General features: G+C 37.1%; 1 protein-coding gene across 3 annotated transcripts in view; it reads left to right on the top strand.

Annotated features, from left to right (window-relative positions):
• Positions 1-19070, top strand: part of GOLGA1 (golgin A1) — a 59077-nt gene that overhangs the window by 27217 nt on the left and 12790 nt on the right. For 2 of the 3 annotated variants that reach the window (XM_074211591.1, XM_074211592.1), the window contains exons 10-18: positions 480-605; positions 1868-1963; positions 2427-2522; positions 2614-2709; positions 3577-3726; positions 4341-4436; positions 7226-7315; positions 8678-8816; positions 10115-10287. In XM_074211591.1, the coding sequence (XP_074067692.1) occupies positions 480-605; positions 1868-1963; positions 2427-2522; positions 2614-2709; positions 3577-3726; positions 4341-4436; positions 7226-7315; positions 8678-8816; positions 10115-10287 (1062 nt within the window). The remainder of the gene's footprint in view (positions 1-479; positions 606-1867; positions 1964-2426; positions 2523-2613; positions 2710-3576; positions 3727-4340; positions 4437-7225; positions 7316-8677; positions 8817-10114; positions 10288-19070) is intronic. The other variant, XM_074211593.1, reaches the window with a different exon arrangement.

The raw sequence follows: 19070 nt of genomic DNA on the forward strand, positions 1-19070 counted from the left end.
TAGTTGTCTTTCCCTAGAAAATTGCTTTACTTAAGCCATTCTAGAATGATAGTCCTGTTTGTATTTGAAGTAGAACATCTTTTACTATCTTTCTGAGGTGGTTAGCAAAATACATTTTACTTAATTATCTAACCCCTTGGAAATTACTAAGCACCAAACATTTCAAGGTGTGCATGACAAAATTAATTCTTTTAAAGGGTAGAAGTTAACTATCCAGTATTATGACTAGTTTCCAGGAAAGTTTCCAAAATCTTTGATTGTTTTAAAGTGGAGAGAAAGATATGATTAACTTGAGTGTGTCTAAAGACATTTTTCACAGTTTTGGGGAGCAAAGGTGAAGGATTTACTCATCTACTGTGAAGAAATTAATCTTTTGGGATCTATGAAGTATCTTTTGAATTGAATTCTGAGGAACTTTTTTGTGTCAAGAGGGAAGGATATGCTTAAAAGGTAAACATCATTGCTTTTTATAATAACAGGCTGCTGTCAAAGCTGAAGAGAGAGAGAAACTCATTGAACATTTGCAGGAAAAAGTTCTGTCCCTGGAGAAGAGACTAGAAGGAAATTTGTCAGGGGAGGAACATGTACAGGAGCTACTTAAGGAGGTAATTTAAGCCAATATATCTCCTCCCTCAGTTAGTGTCAGATTGAAGCAGTGGTAAGATGTGACTTTCTCTTCTCCCTTTCTTCTGTTAAATACTCACCTTACCCATCCTTTCATGCTCAAGTATTGTAAAGTCTTTTTCATGGCTTCCCTCATTTCCCTAGGGATCAAAAAACTTGGTCCCTTGTATTTAAATAGCTCTTTTAAAAAAATATATATATATATATATATATATATTTTTTTTTAAGGCAATGGGATTAAGTGACTTGCCCAAAGTCACACAGCTAGTTAAGATTTGAACTCAGGTCCTTTCACATAGCACTTTGTATCTTCCTTGTGAACCTACATTTTGGGCAGGACAGGACCTGGGATTTCATCATATTGGGGATTTTTATATTTATTTATATCAACACCTTTTCTGCAACTTCCAGTGTTCCAGAACTGCCTGGGACACTAATAGTTAAGTGACTTGCCTAGGGTCACATAGCCAGTATGTTGCTAGTCTTAAGTCTTCTTGAACACAGTACTGGCTCCCTACCAACTATTAATACTTTTATAGTTATTAGTCTTTTTATTATATCCTTTTCTAGAATCTAATGCCCATGAAGGGCAGGAACTATGTAAAATCTAAATTTAGTGTTTCTTCTAAAATTCTAGTTTAGTGGAAATTATAAGTGCTTCATCTGTTTTTGAATTTGAATTCTAATATTTCATTGGATCATAGAATTTTAGAGTTGAAAGAACACATTAAAAATAAGATCAGGCAGCTAGGTGGCACAGTGGATAGAGCATCTGCCCTGGAGTCAGGAGGACCTGAGTTCAAATGTGGCCCCAGACAATAATTACCTAGCTGTGTGAACTTGGGCAAGTCACTCTTAACCCCATTGCCTTAAATAAAATTTAAAAAAACCAGAAGATCTAGGAAGAAAGTTCTTAGGTTTACTGTTCTCATAGAGATATTCTCATTGCACCTACAATTATCCTTGAAAGACAAGTCTTCTTCCAGGGACTGAAACACTTTTCCCTCCACTTGTAAGAGATAGCTTTGATTTGATGAGATGTACTTTAAAATAGACTATAACCATCATTCTATACTATTGGAAACACTTAGCTTTTCCCTACTCCCTTTGTGTTTTCCTATGGATGCAAATTCATATTAAGAAAAGATTATTCTACAGGTTACCTATGACTGGTTTGTGGAAAGTCAGAGAGACTATTAACTAATAGTGTGGGGGGTTGCTTTACTTTTTTCAATTATTTTAGAAAACTGTTGCAGAACAGAAATTGGATGATACAAGGCAACAGCTGTTGGCTGCTAGGACTAGCCAAGCAGAGGCAGTTAGCCTGCTGGAGACCCAGGTACTTTTTTCACTGTTTTGTTTATATTGTAACTATCTTATGTCAATGAAGCAGTGTGTCTGTGTAGCAAAACTTTATCCTATTATTATAAATCTCTTGAAATTAAAATTTAGGAATGTTTTTCCATCTCATTGTGTTTATTTCCAGAGTTTAAATGATTAAGTGAATAGTACCATCTGGTTCCTTCAGGCTTAATGGGACCTTAGTGATCAGTCTAGTAAAATTGCTATTTCAAGAAACTGGAGCCCCAGGGAGGGGAAATAGAGGGTCCATAGTCACACAGCTCATAAGTAGGTAGCATATTCAGCATTACTGACTTCAACCTCGGAGACAAAGCCTTACTATGTGATCCTTGGTACATGCCAGGTCACTTGGTGGAATTCTTTTATTGGGAATAGCTGCTTGAGGTTCATCATCTTCTACTTCTCTAACCTGAAAATATTTCTTCTTGTTTTATTTCCAGATCACAAAACTGAATAGTCAAGTAACTGAGAGCCAAACATTACTTCATGAGAAAGAAGAAGTTATAAAAGGACTCAGAGAAAGCAGCCTTAGTCAGGTGAAAGTCAAGCCTGTGAACTGACATTGTTCTCTTATGATGTTCGCATTTGTTGAATAGGGAAGAGTATTTCTTTTCTTTTCCCATCTAGGTAAAAGAACTTGAGGAAATGCTGCAAATTTCAGATGAGAAGCTCATGAAGAGCAATGAAATAATGTCTGAAAAAGAAACACAGATTCAGAAGCTTGTAAGTGTTCTCTAACGGTTTTATTTGCTGGCAGGAAGAGATTTCATTGTCTCAGAAGATGGATTATCTGGTTTGGATCAATTAGGAAGCATCATACCCTGACCTTATTCTATGGCTGTGTCTGTTATTTGACACACACTCAGATTTTCTGTAATTCATAAAATTATTTCTATGGTAAATTTTTTTTTGAGGGTGGCAAGAAGTATTGGATTTCACTGGGTAAGTGTGATGATAACTTATCTCCATATAGTGACTAGAGCTTCAGTAACTCAAGGCCTTTGGAAGGATCCCCTTAACAATTCTTTCTGTTAAATATTTATTCAATCTTCAAAAGATCTATTTTTTCATTTGAGTGGGGATTCCTTTTACTAACAAAGATCAGAACCTTTCTACATGTTTTTGTAGGCCATCCCTAAAACTTTCATGTCCAAAAAAAAATTCATCTCATAACAATGAGCTTTTCTGCACTTAGTAAAACTGATCTGAAGATGGCAGCAATACTAACCCATTACCAGGCACGTCCTGGACACTATAGTCTTAGAGGACTTAAGTCCCCTGCATACCAGAAGGAGAGTTTCACTGGATTTTATTTTAAGGAAGTGGTATAATCTAATAGAAAGAGCTCCAGGTTTACTCTCCAGGAAGACCTGAGTTTGAATCCCACCTCTAGCATTGGCTAGCCACATGGCATTGACAAAGACATCTCTCTGAGCTTCAACCTCCCCCATCTGTAAAATGGAAATAGTAGCTAAAGTATCTGCTTCATATATAAAATTACTTTGCAGATTTTTAAATTGCTGTACAGCTTCTATCAATTCGTTTACTAGATGATAATAATAAAACATTGTGTTTTGGATTTTTGAACAGTCCAGTCTGGCTGAAGAAAGCAACAAATTGCAACAGCGCATCTTGGTCCTGGAGAAGCAGTATACAGAGCAGGGAAATCAACTGGAGGCTGAAATAGCTGCCCTTAAGAAAGCTCAAGAGTCTGACCAAACAGCAGCAAGCCACCAGATAGTAAGTAGAAGGAAGTATTTCACACAAGTATATTGTACTCACTGGGATATTCCCTTTAAGTTCAAGAAGTTGGAACATATCAAGGACTAACAAAATGTAACTTTTATAATTGTTTTCACAGAGGATAGAAAAATCACGCTGTGAGTTGCAATGTTTTAAGTAGCAATTTGTAAATATTTTTTTTTATTTTTATTTTTTTGCTAGGCAATGGGGTTAAGTGGCTTTATCCACTGTGCCACCTAGCTGCTCCATGTAAATATTTTAAATGGGAGAAGGAGTTTTAAAATGTTTCCTGTTGTAATACATAAATTTCCCTTCTCTTCTTGTTTAAAATATATTGGTTCTTTACTCGTATTCCCTAAGATACCCTCTTTTCCCCTCTCCACCCTATCTTTGTTCTTTATTCCCTTTTCTCATAGTTAGGAGTGTTCCTTTATTTGGCTCCTCACTTTCCTCTATCCACTGTATCTTAGAGGTAATCCTGTAGACTTCTTTTGTAAAATACTTGTTTGAAGGTCCCCAGTTAAAGAAATAGTAAAAACTTCAATATTGTGCAGATAAACAATGTAACCTTTTAAAACATTTTTTAATACCTGCTTCTTTCTCATTTTCAGCAACTTCTAGAAGAAGAAAATGCAGTCCTTAAAGAAAGTAGAAATGAATATGAAAATTCTTTAGAAACTTACAAGCTTAAGTTGAAGAAATTGAAGGTATTTATAACTTTAAGGCCTATAGAAGTCCTTTTAAATTCCAGCAGTGTGAATCTTTTTGAAGGGTTATCAGCATGGTGTGGCAGAAGGGTCCTGGGCTTAGACTTATACAGCAATGGTTTCAGTACTTCCCATGACCTTGAGCAAGTCATTTAAGTCTAAGTTTCTTCATTGATAAAATCAAGGAATTAAACTAGGTTGACTCTGTTTCTAACATATACTGGTACAAAGCTTCTTCTGTAACATACAGGATAACATTTACCTTTAATACTTATAATTCTGAATACTGATTATCCTTTGATCACACCCTGCCCTCTTCTGCCTCTGTGCTTTTATTCAGACAGTCTCCTGATCCTGATGGGTTCTTTCATCTCTCCTACTTCCACCTGCCTTCAAAGCCTAGGGCTGCTTCATCCATTAAGTTTTCCTTTATCCTTTCCTAACTGGAAATGTTTTCCTCCCTCTTCAGATTTCTCAGACCACTCTATGCACTTATCTAACTTAAATTGGGTAATTGTATGTCATGCCCCTCCAATAGAGCATAGACTGCTTGATGGAAGCAGCTAAGTTTGTATACCACAGTGTTTTTTATCATATAATCATAAAATATTTGTGGAATTCAGTTAAAAATTATCCTGTTAAGTCACCATTTGTTTCATCTCCTAGTTGAGATAATAACAATAATTGCTAGCATTTAGAAAAGACTTGAAATTTTTTTTTAGGGTTTTTTTTTTTGCAAGGCAAATGGGGTTAAGTGGCTTGCCCAAGGCCACACAGCTAGGTAATTATTAAGTGTCTGAGACCGGATTTGAACCCAGGTACTCCTGACTCCAGGGCCGGTGTTTTATCCACTATGCCACCTAGCTGCCCCAAGACTTGAAATTTTTAAAACACTCTACATTTGATCCTCTAAGTGACACAGTTAGTAAGTGGAACAAGATTTGAACTCGGTATCACAAAGTAATGTTAAAATGTTCTTTTTAAAAATGTCATTAAAGAAGCGGCTAGGTGGCGTAGTGGATAAAACACCGGCCCTGGAGTCAGGAGTACCTGGGTTCAAATCCGGTCTCAGACACTTAATAATTACCTAGCTGTGTGGCCTTGGGCAAGCCACTTAACCCCATTTGCCTTGCAAAAAAAAAACCTAAAAAAATAAAAATAAAAATGTCATTAAAAAGAGATAACTATAGAACTATCTTCAAAAAAGATGCAGTCTCTCTCAGGTTTCTGTGGCATTTTCCTCATGCAGACTCAGGCACCAAAATTGTGCTGCTTCTACCATAAGGTCACTACCCTAAGAAGGTAAAGTTCCTATTAGAGCCGGATGGGACTTATAAATCATCTAGTCCAACTCCCTCATTTTACAAAGGAGGAAACTGAAGCTTAGAGAGGAGAAACCACCTCCTCAAAGCTGAAGTGACAGGATTAAAAAGCAGGTTATCTAACTCCATTTTACCAAATGGAGTAGAAGAGTAGACATCTTCCATTTTCCTCTAGAAACCTAATGATCTTTTCTACCTTTCATTGAGTTATTACAAATACAGATAAGATCAAAGAGTTTTAGATAAACATTGCTCTCAATTCTTTAATAAAATGTAGGAAACCTGGTTTCTTTTAGAGGATGTTTTCTCAGGGGCAGCTAGGTAGAGTCAAGAGGACCTGAGTTCAAATCTAGCCTCAGACACTTGATACTTACTAATTGTTTGATCATGGATAAGTGGTCATATGGTATGAATAGACTGTTTTCAAAGGAAGAAATCCAAATTATTAACAGTTACATTAAAAGAAAAGTGTTCCAAATAAATAATAATTATAAAAAATGTACATTGAAACATTTCAACCTTATATCAGAAAATGACATGCTTGAGGGACTATGGGAAAACAGGCACATCATTGCTGATAGAACTCAAGATGCAGAGTGAGACATGAATTTTTTGACATGACCAGTGTGGGAATTTGTTTTTCTTTACAATACAAATTTGTCAAAAAGGTTTACTTTTCTTAATAGAGGGAGGAGGCAAAAGAAGAAGAAAAGGGTTAAAGGTTAGCTTTCCCAAACAAAAAGGACCAGATGGAATCACTTTTGTAAGTTTTACATGTTAAAGTTAACATGTATTTCCGGGCGGCTAGGTGGCGTAGTGGATAAAGCACCGGCCCTGGAGTCAGGATTACCTGGGTTCAAATCCAGTCTCAGACACTTAATAATTACCTAGCTGTGTGGCCTTGGGCAAGCCACTTAACCCCGTTTGCCTTACAAAAAAAAAAACTAAAAAAAAAATAAAGTTAACATGTATTTAAAAAAGAAAGGACTAAGATGTCTTCCTAAATATTCCTCAAACACAACATTTAACCCCATCTCAGTGTCTTTGTACTGACCGTATCACATGCCTAGAGTATGACTACCTCTGCCCTCAACTACTGTGGTCGTCTGTCCTATAACTTACATTTATCGAGTTTATAAAGCAGAGATTTTGCAGTTTCAAATACAGTTCTGTCCAGTTCAGTGGTATACTTAATAACATGGAAATTTGGTGTTTATTATAAGCTTTCTACAACAGATGGTGCTTGAGCCATATCCTAACAGGACAAAGAGACTGAGGCTAGGAAGGAGGAAAGGCATTCCCAGAATATGTGATGGTATTGGGTTTTTTCCCTACTTCACTATCTATTGGGCTCACTCAGTATGACATTTCTTTTGTTGCTATGTTTAGTAATAATTTGATAGGTTATAGTCAAAGGGATTTGAAAATTTGAACATTAAAATCTCATGAATGTATCTTTGGTTGTAGGAAGAATGGGACCAGAGAGAAACTGTTAGTGTGGAAATTGCCAAGGCATTAGAGGAAACTCGGAAACAAAGGGAAGAGCTTCAGCATCAGGTTTGTTCAATTGTGTCTGTTTATTCAGGACACTGTTTCTATCTTAGTATTCATAGGGTTAAGGACCTGGCAGCATTTTGCTATCAGAAATTTAGATAATTATAGGGCATCTAGGTGGTGCAGTGAATAAGAGCACTGGCCCTGGAGTCAAGAGTACCTGAGTTCAAATCCGGACTCACTCAGATGCTTAACAATTACCTAGCTGTGTGGCCTTGCAAGCCAATTAACCCCATTTGCCTTGCAAAAACCTAAAAAAAAAGAAAAATAAATTTAGATAATTAATAAAGGCATTTTCAGCTATAGGATTTGATTCCACTAAGTATTTGTGCTTCATTATTTATTTACTGCTAATTTCATAGTTAAAGGGATACGGAAGAAAGTCATAAAAATACCATAACCTGCTTATCTATTTTATTCACCGAAGATTTTATTTCCATGAATGTTATTGCAGTATTTTTAAAAGAATTAAGACTTTGTACGTTCTACTACTTCCATTCATTGCTCCAGTCCAGTCCCTCTTAGTAGACAGTTTCATAGAATGATGTTGCCCAAAACATTCAATATCCCCTAATAGCCAAGGTCTATACTTACTGAAGATTTTCCAGTATCTTAGAACCTACTCTAAAGTTATTCTGTACTTGAATAGCTTTCAGGAACATAGGGTCACCTCCATACCTTGATGGGATATTGAAGGGAATGCTTCAATAGAGGCAGATACTCATATTACTGCCTAACAGTTAACAATTCATTTCTACATCTGGTCCCATACTCTTTCTTTTTTTAAAAAATATTTTTAAAGATTTATTTCTGTATTTAAGGCAATGGGGTTAAGTGACTTGCTCAAGGACACATAGCTAGGCAATTATTAAGTGTCTGAGGCCAGATTTGAAATAAGATCCTCCTGACTCCAGGACTGGTGCTCTATTCACTGTGCCATCTAGCTGCCCCTCCCCCATATTCTTTCTTATTGGAGGGTCAGTGATTGTTTTGTAAATATTACCATATTTCTATTGATTTCTGAATTGTTGAGCCATTGAGAAATGGAATCCTGCAACTTAATGCCCTGAAATTCAAACCGGTATTATTAGTATCTTAATTTGAGTTCTTGTTTACAGCCACTTTTTGGACAGGGCCCTGCTGATAAATTTGGTTAGATTTTCTCTGTTGACCAAATTGAAATGGAAAAATAATTCTAGAAAATTGAATGCTGAAAAAGGAATGATCTATCAGGTTTTCAGGAAAAGTTCTCAGTGAAGTTTCTGAGAATATTTTGGCCTAGTTACATTGAATCACCACTCTACTATAATTTACCACTGTAATAGCAACTACTATTGATTCATGTTGGTTTATCCCTTTACCAAGGTTGCTGACCTAACAGCATTAATAAATGAGAAGCAGCAGTGTCTCAATGAGAAAACTGAAGCTATTTTCCAAAAAGAAGAAGAAATTGATCAGCTGAAGAAAGGTTGGACCAAACAACTCAATCCTCTGTGCCTGATGGGTATTTTTCTAAGTTTTGGTCCCCTTGTTAGGATAATGTGTTTAGGCCCAGATTCCTTCCTTCTGGAGATCTAAATTCATTTAAAAAATAATTCCTAAAATTGCTATGGACAATTAGTATAGTAACTAACTCAGTCTAAGTCCTAAAAGTAGGGAGTAGCAAAAGCTGCATTTCCCAGATTATGTTGGAACCTCTAGTATTATGTGATGTGAATAGAGCTTTTGTAATAAAAACAGAATACAATAAGACAAGATAACAGAATACCTAAAAAGTACATGCAGAATATTGCACTGGCCTTTAGGCAGAGCTGAAGTTTGGCTAAGACAGGATTTCCTGGAGTTCCCCAGGAAGGGAAGAAAGGCATTTTAAGCATTTGGAGCAGGAGAGTCAGAAGAATGCAAGTGCCAAGAAGGCCTCTCCTATGACTGGACAGGTGGAGAAGCATCAGACATTAGGTGACATTGGTACTGACCAGAAGAGTTTGGAACTGCAATAGCAATTTTTCTTTCTCAGTTCAATTAAAAAACATTTCTTGAAAGCCGCCTCAGATGCAAGATACAAGATACGCAAAGAATTTTAACATTCCACTGATTCTGGCCTACAGGGATTTATATTCTACAGTGAGAAAATAATATGTATGTGTGATAAATATAAGATAAAATGACAATAGAGATACGAGGGATCCAAAATTCTCTAGAAAACCTGCAAAGGGAGAAAATCATTTAAGTGAAGAGTTTGAAGTAAAGCTTCAGAAAATGAGGAAAAGGAGGATTCTAAATGGGCAGCCAGTCCATTTAGAATGGAATAGAATTAGAATAGAATGCAGAGATGATATAGGTAGTGGTACAATGTGGGGGAGAACCACTTGGAAGGGTTACTATAATAGTATAGATGGATAATAATGAGGGCCTTGACTAAGACTCTCTGGAAATGGAGAAAAAGGGAACAGATAAAAAGATATTTTTTGAGCTTGAATGCTAGAGAGAAAAGCTATGCCCTCAATAGAAATACTAGGGATGAAGTTATTTATGAAAAATACTTGCTTTATGCAACAAATTTTTTCATATAAATACAGATTTTTCTCTCATTTTGCTACAGTATTGCCCTACTCTTTTATCTGCAGGGTAACTCAGACTTAAACTACCTACTGAGGTTTTTCCTTACATAGCAAGCCTAAGGCATTCTGTGGACAAATGAATCTGGGAAATACAGCTCCAAAAAATTGCCCCTGGAACGTTTTCAATATTTTAAAGAGAAATAAAAGCAATCATTTGGTGTTTCTATGTGTTCTGGTCCAGGGCATGACATTGTCCTGCTACAGATGCACCAGTTACAGAGTGATGTGGAGGCCTACAGGTGTAAAGAAGCCAAAAGGGAAGAATCCACAGGAAAAGAGATAAATATGTTGAACCTGCAGATAGAAGAGGAGGAAGAGGAAGAGGAAACCCTTCAAGCCCAGGGTGAGCCAAATGTGAGTACATTGGCCACTGCTTTAACCCCTTAGCAAAAGGATTTGAGATTTGTTGATTTGTGAATTTATGAGCCATACTGTAAATTTTTATTTTATTCATCTCTGTATTTGAAAATTAGTACTATACGTACAATGTTTTGTTGGTGCTTTTTGTTATTTAAAACATAGTCACTTGCCCAATAAAACCCCTCCCTGCTACAGAATTCTTTGCTCTAAGCAAAAAAAAAAAAAATTAAAATCACCCTACCCAACAATTATGTTTGATAGCATTTTCATCATTTTATATCTGTATTTCATTGGCTTCTGCATCTAAGTCTTATACAACTAGGATTGTTTTTCCCTATACCTTACTATAGGCTCCAAACTAGAGACCAAAAAGATAAACGTCTTCCAGATAAAAATGATATTGAATCTGGTGATGCTGAGAAATTCACAGGAGACAAAAATCTCCCAAGCACGCAGTAAATCTTATGACTTTAAATGTTTATACACAAATGCTGATATAAAGAGATCCTAAAGCAGTGAAGCAAAATTTACTTCATAGCTATCAACTAATATGGAGTAAGAGAACAATATTCTTGACTAGAATTTAGTTCTGGAGTATTTTTTAAACTCAGAAGAAACACACAGTGGGAGGAGGTATAACCTTGCATATTAACATAAGCTCTTGTGAAGAAATCTAGCAAATAGCAAGGGAGTGCATGGTATAAGTAAAAATTAATGGCAATAAAACTAAAAATGACATCTTTATAATATACTAAAGACTAACTGGACAGGAACAAGTACATAGTTGAATTTAATAAACCATAAGCCTAGGGACAGCTAGGTGGGCCAGAGTCAGGAGGACCTGAGTTCAAATCCAGCTTCAGATGCTTAATCACACCTAGCAGTGTGATTTTGGGCAAGTCACTTAACCCCATTGCCTTGCAAAACAACAAAAAAACCAAAAATAAACCATAAGCCTGGTATGGTTATTACATAATAGTGATGTGGATTTAATTATTTGTACATCAGAAATATAATAACATTAATAATATAGCATAATGTTATAACTTATATAATATAATGTTATAACATAATAATAGTGTGGTGGTATTTTATCCAACAGCTTCATTTTATAAGTGTGAGAACTGAGACCTGGAGAAGTTGTAATTTAATAAAGTTTACTCAGTAAATATATGAAGCAGGATTTGAATCCAAGTGCTCTGACTTCATAGCCAGTGCTCTTCACACCATACCAAACTATCTCCATCTCTTGGAACTTTGTTAGCCAAAAATAGAGCACCTTATACTTTTTTGTGTTTTAATAGTAATAACTTCCAAAAGTGCAAGAATCAATGAGAATGGGGTCTGAACCTCACCAATAAAAAGTATTTGGGTGAAAATGACAAAAGCTTTGTTGGAAATGATCCCTTCTTCTTTGAATTTCTCACATAGGTTAGGAAAGTGGAAGGAAAAGAAAAACAGGATCTCTGAAAAGAAGGCTATTTAGATGCACAGATTAACAGTTTAAAATTTTTTTAAAGACACATATAGGATGAAATCAAGAGAATTGAATATCAATGATTTGAAACTGACAAGGAAAACTAATAGCAGTAAAAAGTATTTTTAAAAATTTTTATCAAAAGAGAGGGGTAGGACCATGGAATTAAATATATAGGATAATGATAACTGGTGACAGAGAAGGCAGCTCCTCAATTTCTTTTGCTTCTGTTTTCCCTACCAAGAAGTGGGAAAAAACCAATTAAAATACTAGTACCCAAGATGAATAAGGAGTATAAGAGAAAAACTATTAATGATGCCACTAGGCCAAGTTGAACTACATTAAGAGTTCTGAAGAGGGGTGGCTAGGTGGCACAGTTGTATAAAGCACCGGCCCTGGAGTCAGGAGTACCTGAGTTCAAATCCAGCCTCAGAAACTTAATAATTACCTAGCTGTATGGCCTTGGACAAGCCACTTAACCCCATTTGCCTTGCAAAAAAACCCTAAAAATAAAAAAAGGTTTCTGAAGAGACTGACATATGTGAGATAGATGGGCCACTGCCAATGATGTGGAAATGATTGTGTAAAACAGAAAAGGTGTCACAAGCCATGGTTAGACAGTAATTTTTTAGAGATGAAAGTAGTCTCCCCATTATAGACTTAAAGCTTAACTTTGATTCCTGAGAATAAAATCTGGAATATATAAGAAAAATAGTGACCAGCTAAATAAGGAAACAGTGTTGACAAAGAACCAGCCTGGTTTTACAAGAGCAAGTCATGCCCCAAGAACCATTTCCCACAAGGCAAAATGGGTAAAAAAAAGAGCAAACTGTCAACTTGGTGTGAAAAATTTCCAAGTCATTATTAATAAGAAAAATGGTATTGAAGACTATAAAAGATAGATATAGTTATAGCATCTCTTACAACTGATTCCTGTTCTCCACTCACACAACTACCACCTTAAAGATGTCACCCACTTGCCTAGATTATTTTAATAGCTTCTTAATTGGCTTCCCTGTTAAAGTCTTATACAACTCTAATCTGTCCTATACACTGCTACTGAAGTAATTTCCCTTAAACATGGATCTGACCATATAACTTTAACAAGTCAACTCCAGACCTAATGCCTGTAGGATAAAATACAAATCCTACTGTTTCACTTTTAAAGCTCCACCCAACCTGGCTTTCAGTTTTCTTTTTATCCTCTTTGAATATTATTCCCCTTCTATCATTCTGCATTCTATCCTAAATGGCCTTTTAAAAGGTCCTCTCATATTTCTCTGATCCTTTGCAATTCTCATCTTAATTGTCACCCTTCTCTCTATTTCTGCCTAGCTTTTCCTGATTCTCCCATACACTAGTGCCCTCCCTTCTAAAGTACTTTATATTTGACTTTTTTGTATATTTTGTATTTATATTTGACATGTATATGTATATTAGTCAATAACTTTGTTTACTCTGTACATGTTTTTAATGTGTTCTTGTCTCTCCCATTAGAATATTGGTTCCTTGCTATTTATATCAATTCTAATAAGAGAGGGGAAAGGAGAGAGGTAGTAGTAGTACTGCTTACATGTAAATTATGTAATTCTTTTTGTTGTTTTCATGATATGCATTGATACAAATATTTTTGTACAGGGGATATTTTTATCCTTTTTCATAATCCCTTCAGGGTATAGAACCAGTAATGGTATTGCTGGTTCAAAGGGTATGCACATTTTTATTGCCTTTTGGGCATAATCCCAAATTGCTCTCCAGAAAGGTTGGATGAGTTCACAGCTCCACCAACAATGTATTAGTGTCCTAGATTTCCCACATCCCTTTGAACATTGATCATTGTCCTTTCTGATTATATTGGCCAATCTAAGAGGTGTGAGGTGGTACCTCAGAGTTGCTTTAATTTGCATTTTTCTAATAATTAGTGATTTAAAGCAATTTTTCATATGACTATGGATTGCTTTGATTTCCTCATCTGTAAATTACCTTTGCAGTTTGTCAATTTGGAGAGTGGCTTGTCTTTATTCTAAGGAACAATCCATTTATTCCCACCCCTCTCTGGTTTTTTTAGTAGGAATGGGTACTGTATTTTGTCAAAAGTTTTTTCAGCATCTATTGATATAATCATATGATTTCTGATAGGTTTGTTATTGGTATAATTAATTATACTGACAATTTTCCTAATATTGAACTGACCCTGCATTCCTGGGATAAATGCTACTTGGTCATGATGTATTATCCTAGTGATAACTTGTTGTAATTGTTTTGCTAAGATTTTATTTAAGATTTTTGCATCTATATTCATCAGGGAGATAAGTCTATAATATTCTTTTTCTGTTTTAACTCTTTCTGGTTTAGGTATCAGCACCATATTAGTGTCATGGAAAGAATTAGGCAGAGTTCCACCTTCACCTACTTTTCCAAAAAATTTATATAGAATTGGAACCAATTGTTCCTTAAATGATAGAATTCATCTGTGAATCCATCTGGCCTTGGAGATTTTTTCTTAGGGAGTTCAATAATGGCTTGTTGAATTTCTTTTTCCTGAGATAGGGTGATTTAGGTATTTAATTTCTTCTTCATTTAACCTGGGCAACTTACATTTTTGTAAATATTCATTCCTTAGATTCACTTAGATTGTCAAATTTATTGGCATAGTTGGGCAAAATAATTTCAAATTATTACTTTAATTTCCTCCTCATTGGTGCTGAGTTCACGTTTTTCATTTATGATAGTAGCAATTTGGTTTTCTTCTTCCAGAACATTAGTGTTCCGTGACATTCATATACCACAGTTTGTTAAGTCACTCTCCAGTTGAAGGACATTCACTTAATTTCCAATTCTTTGCCACCACAAACAGCTGCTATGAATATTTTTGTACAAGTGATGTTTTTACCCATTTTCATAATCTTTTCAGGGTATAGACCAGTAGTGGTATTGCTGGATCAAAGGGTATATACATTTTTGTTGCTCTTTAGGCATAATCCACTCTGCTATTCACTTAATGTTTTAAGGGAGAGTTCATCCCATTCACATTCAAAGTTATAATTACTAACTCTTTATTGCCTTCCATGTTATTTTCCCTCTGTTTGTATTTTTCCTCTTTTTTCCCTTTATCCATATTCCCCATTATTTTTTCTGAATACCACCACCTTCAAGTGTGTTTGCCCTCCTATATCCAACCCCCTCCCCTTTTTTCCCTTTTCCCTTTGCCCCTTCTTCCTTCCCTTCCTTCTATTGGTTCCCCCCTTTCCTCCCCCTCCCCTCTTCTCAACACTTTATTTTTTAATTTATTCTTATTTTGTACAAATAATTTTTTATACATTACTAAAATATTCTTGTTTAAGAGTAAACATAGGGGCGGCTAGGTGGTGTAGTGGATAAAGCACTGGCCCTGGAGTCAGGAGTACCTGGGTTCAAATCCAGTCTCAGACACTTAATAATTAACCTAGCTGTGTGGCCTTGGGCAAGCCACTTAACCCCATTTGCCTTGCAAAAACCTAAAAACAAAAAAAAGAGTAAACATAATACCCCTCCCCCCCAAAAAATTATAGACCCGCATGAGCGATAAAGTAAAGGGGAGAGAAAAAAATTAAAATTAAAATAAATCATCATCATAATAATAATGATTTTCGGTATGGCCGGGTGGTACAGTGGACGGAGCACCAGCCCTGGAGCCAGGAGCACCCAAGTCCAAATCTGGCCCCAGACACCCAACAATCACCCAGCTGTGTGGCCCCAGGCAGGCTACCCAGCCCCATTTGCCTTGCAACCCCCCCCCAAGAAATAATAGTAATAAAAAATGTGCTTCAGTCTGTATTCCAACACCACCAGCTCTGTCGCGGATGGATCACATTCTTTGTGATAAGTCCATCACAAAAGTTATTCCATATTTTTCCATCGTTGCCATTGCTGATCACAACTCCCTCCATTCATACTTTTCTACTACCATGATTTTCTCTCTCCTTTCACTCTGTCTTTGCTGTAGGGTAGCTGAGTGGCACAGCACACAGATCCCCAGCCCTGGGGCCAAGAGGCCCCAAGCCCACATACCACCCCTTAGGCCCAGCATCCATCCAGCCCTATTGTCCCGGACAGGCCATCCAATCCCAGCCCCTTGCAAGAAGTAAAAAAGAGAATGTGTTATATCTGACCATTCTTCCCCCATGGTCCATCCTCTCCTCCATCACTCACATCTCTCCCCTTCTCTCCTTCTTACTCCACATGTCTATACCCCATCAAGTATATATGCTGTTTCCTCTCCTAGCCACCTCTGATGAGAGCAAAGATTCCCTCAGTCCCCCTTACCTTCCGCCCTTCCATATCATTGCAATAGCTCATTGTAATAAAGAAAAATCTTATTATGGGGGGCAGCTAGGTGGCGCAGTGGATAAAGCACTGGCCCTGGAGTCAGGAGTACCTGGGTTCAAATCCAGGCTCAGACACTTATTACCTAGCTGTGTGGCCTTGGGCAAGCCACTTAACCCCCATTGCCTTGCAAAAACCTAAAAATAAAAAATCTTCTTATGTGAAATATCTTAGCCTATTCCTCCTCTCCTTTCTTTCTCCCATTACATTTCCCTTTTATCTATTGAATCCATTTTTACACCACAATATATCTTCATATTCAGTTTTTTCCTGTGCTTCATCTATAAAAGCTCCTTCTGCCTGCTCTACTAAATGAGAAGATTCATATGAGTATTATCAGTATCATTTTTCTATGCAGGAATACATGCAGTTCATCATCAAGTCCCTCATATTTTCCCCTTCTCCTCCCCTTTCTATGCTTCACTTGAGTCCTGTATTTGAAGATCAAACCTTCTGTTCAGCTCTGGCTATTCCAACAGGAACATTTGAAATTCCCCTGGTTCATTGAAAGTCTATCTTTTTCCCTGGAAGAGGACATTCAGTTTTGCTGGGTAGTTGATTCTTGGTTACATTCTAAGCTCTTTTGCCTTCCGGAATATTATATTCCAAGCCCTACATGCTTTTAATGTATTTGCTGCTAAGTCCTATGTGATCCTGACTGCAGCTCCACGATATTTGAATTGTATCCTTCTGGCTGCTTGTAATATTTTCTCTTTGACTTGGGAGTTCTAGAACTTGGCTATATCCCTGGGGGTTTGTTTCTTTTGGATCTCTTTCTTGGCGAGATTGGTGGATTCTCTCCATTTCTATTTTGCCCTCTGCTTCTAGGATATCAGAGCAATTTTCCTGTAGTAATTCTTTGAAAATGATGTCAAAGCTCATTTCCTGATCATGACTTTCAGGTATTATAATAATTTTTAAATTATCTTTCCTAAATGTTTTCCATATCTGTTGTTTTTTCAATGAGATATTTCACATTTATTCTAATTTTTCATTCTTTTGGTTTTGAAGTATTGTGTCCTGATTTCTCGTAAAATCAGCAATCTCCCTCAGTTCCATTCTTTGTCTGAAAGATTTGTTTTCCTCAGAGCTTTCTTTCTCTTTCTCCATCTGGTCAATTCTGCTTTTTAAAGCATTCTTCTCCTCAATAACTTTTTGAATTGTTTTATCCATTTGACCTAAGCCAGTTTTTAACATGTTATTTTCTTCAACAGTTTTTTTGGATCTCCTTGACTAAGCTGCTGACTTCATTTTCATGTTTTTTCCTACATCTCTCTCATTTCTTTTCCCAAGTTTTCTTCTATCTCCCTCACTTGATTTTCAAAGTCTTTTTTGAGCTCTATCATAACCTGAGCCCAATTTCTGTTTTTCTTGGAGTCTTTAGATGCAGGAGTTTGTACTTCCTCATCTTCAGATTTAGTGTTTTGATCCTTCTTGGGATCACAGGCAAAGTATTGTTTCTCTTTTTTCCTCTCCTTACCCATTTCTCCAGCCTGTGCCTGGTTTTGGGGTGCTTCCTGAGCTTTTGAATATTAGTGGGACACCCCCACAAGGATCTCTGTGTGTGAGGCTCTGTCTTCCCTCCTGGTCTGTGAATGACCACAAATGCACCCCTCTGCCACGGGGCTGAGGTGGGTGGGGGGGCCTAGACTGCAATCAGGATCTGAATGTGGTCAGATCCCCAGAGTCCTCTTCCAGGGACAGAGGACAGAGCTTGGCAGTCTCTCTTCACTCCCCTCCCTATGCTCAGCATGCTCATGCTCTGGGGGCTTCTGCTTCCAGTTCCTGGATCTGGGCTGCCTCAGCTCACTATGTGCCTTGAGGGCTGGGCTTCATGTGCTGGCTCTGGCAGAGGTGTCCCCGCTGATCCCCCAAGTTGTACCTGGTACTCCCTGGGGTGTTGGTCAGGAAACTGCCCTCGCTGTGGCTCTCGGCACCCTGGGGCTGCCTCCAGGAGGCTGAAGTTCCTTTGCCTCGCCAGGCCACCCCTCCAACCCCGTTGAGTGGAGCCTTTGTGCTCTTTTCCAGGTTACCTTGGGTTGGAGAACTGCCTTACTGGATCCCTCTGTAGATTCTGTCTCTCGAAAATGTAGTTAGAGTCCTTAGTTTATAGGTTTTGAGAGAGAGTGCCTAAGAGTTGATCCTCTCCTGTTGTCATCTTGACTCCACCCCCCCCTTTTAACACTTTAAAGGTAAGATAAGTTTCTTAACTGAGTGTATGTTTATTTTAAGCCAATCTGATGAGAGTAAGATTCAGGTGGTTCTCACCTGCTCCCTTTTCTTCCCCTCTATTGCAACAAGTCCTTTTGTACCTCTTAATGTAATGAGATTCACCCTATTCAGTCTCCTCTGTCCTCCCATCTCTTTACTGTTCCCCTTTTTAATTAGGTATTGTTTTTAAATCATTCTGAGTCACAGAAAGGTCATGAGTGTCCATCCCTTCTGGCTAAGTATATTCTCTCTAATACAGTTAGAGTTATTAGAGTCTTATTAGAGTCTATTCCTAGGTAGGGATATAGCCAGTTTCAACTTACTGCATAGCAGTTTTTAAAAAAAAAAACCTTTTTTTTTTTTCCTTTTCATGTGTCTCTTGAGTCTCCAGTTTGAAATCCAAATTTTCTATTAAGCTCTGGTCTTTTCATCAGGAAAAGTTTTAAGTCTCCTAAATCATTAACTGTCCATCTTTTGCCGTGGCAGAGAAACTCAGTTTTGCTGGGTAATAAATTCTTGGCTGCATTCCAAGCTCCTTTGCTTTTCGGAATATCTATTACAAGCCCGGCCCTTCAGTCCCTTAAAGTTGATGCAGCTATGTCCTGTGTAATCCTTACTGTGGCTCCTTGGTATCTAAATTGTTTCTTTCTGTGCTTGCAGGATTTTCTCTTTTATCCTATATTTCCGGAATTTGGTCACAATTATGTAATTCTTTTAAAAAAAC

This window comes from Macrotis lagotis, chromosome 1 (assembly GCF_037893015.1).
Source record: "Macrotis lagotis isolate mMagLag1 chromosome 1, bilby.v1.9.chrom.fasta, whole genome shotgun sequence".
In the NCBI taxonomy this organism is placed as follows: domain Eukaryota; kingdom Metazoa; phylum Chordata; class Mammalia; order Peramelemorphia; family Peramelidae; genus Macrotis; species Macrotis lagotis.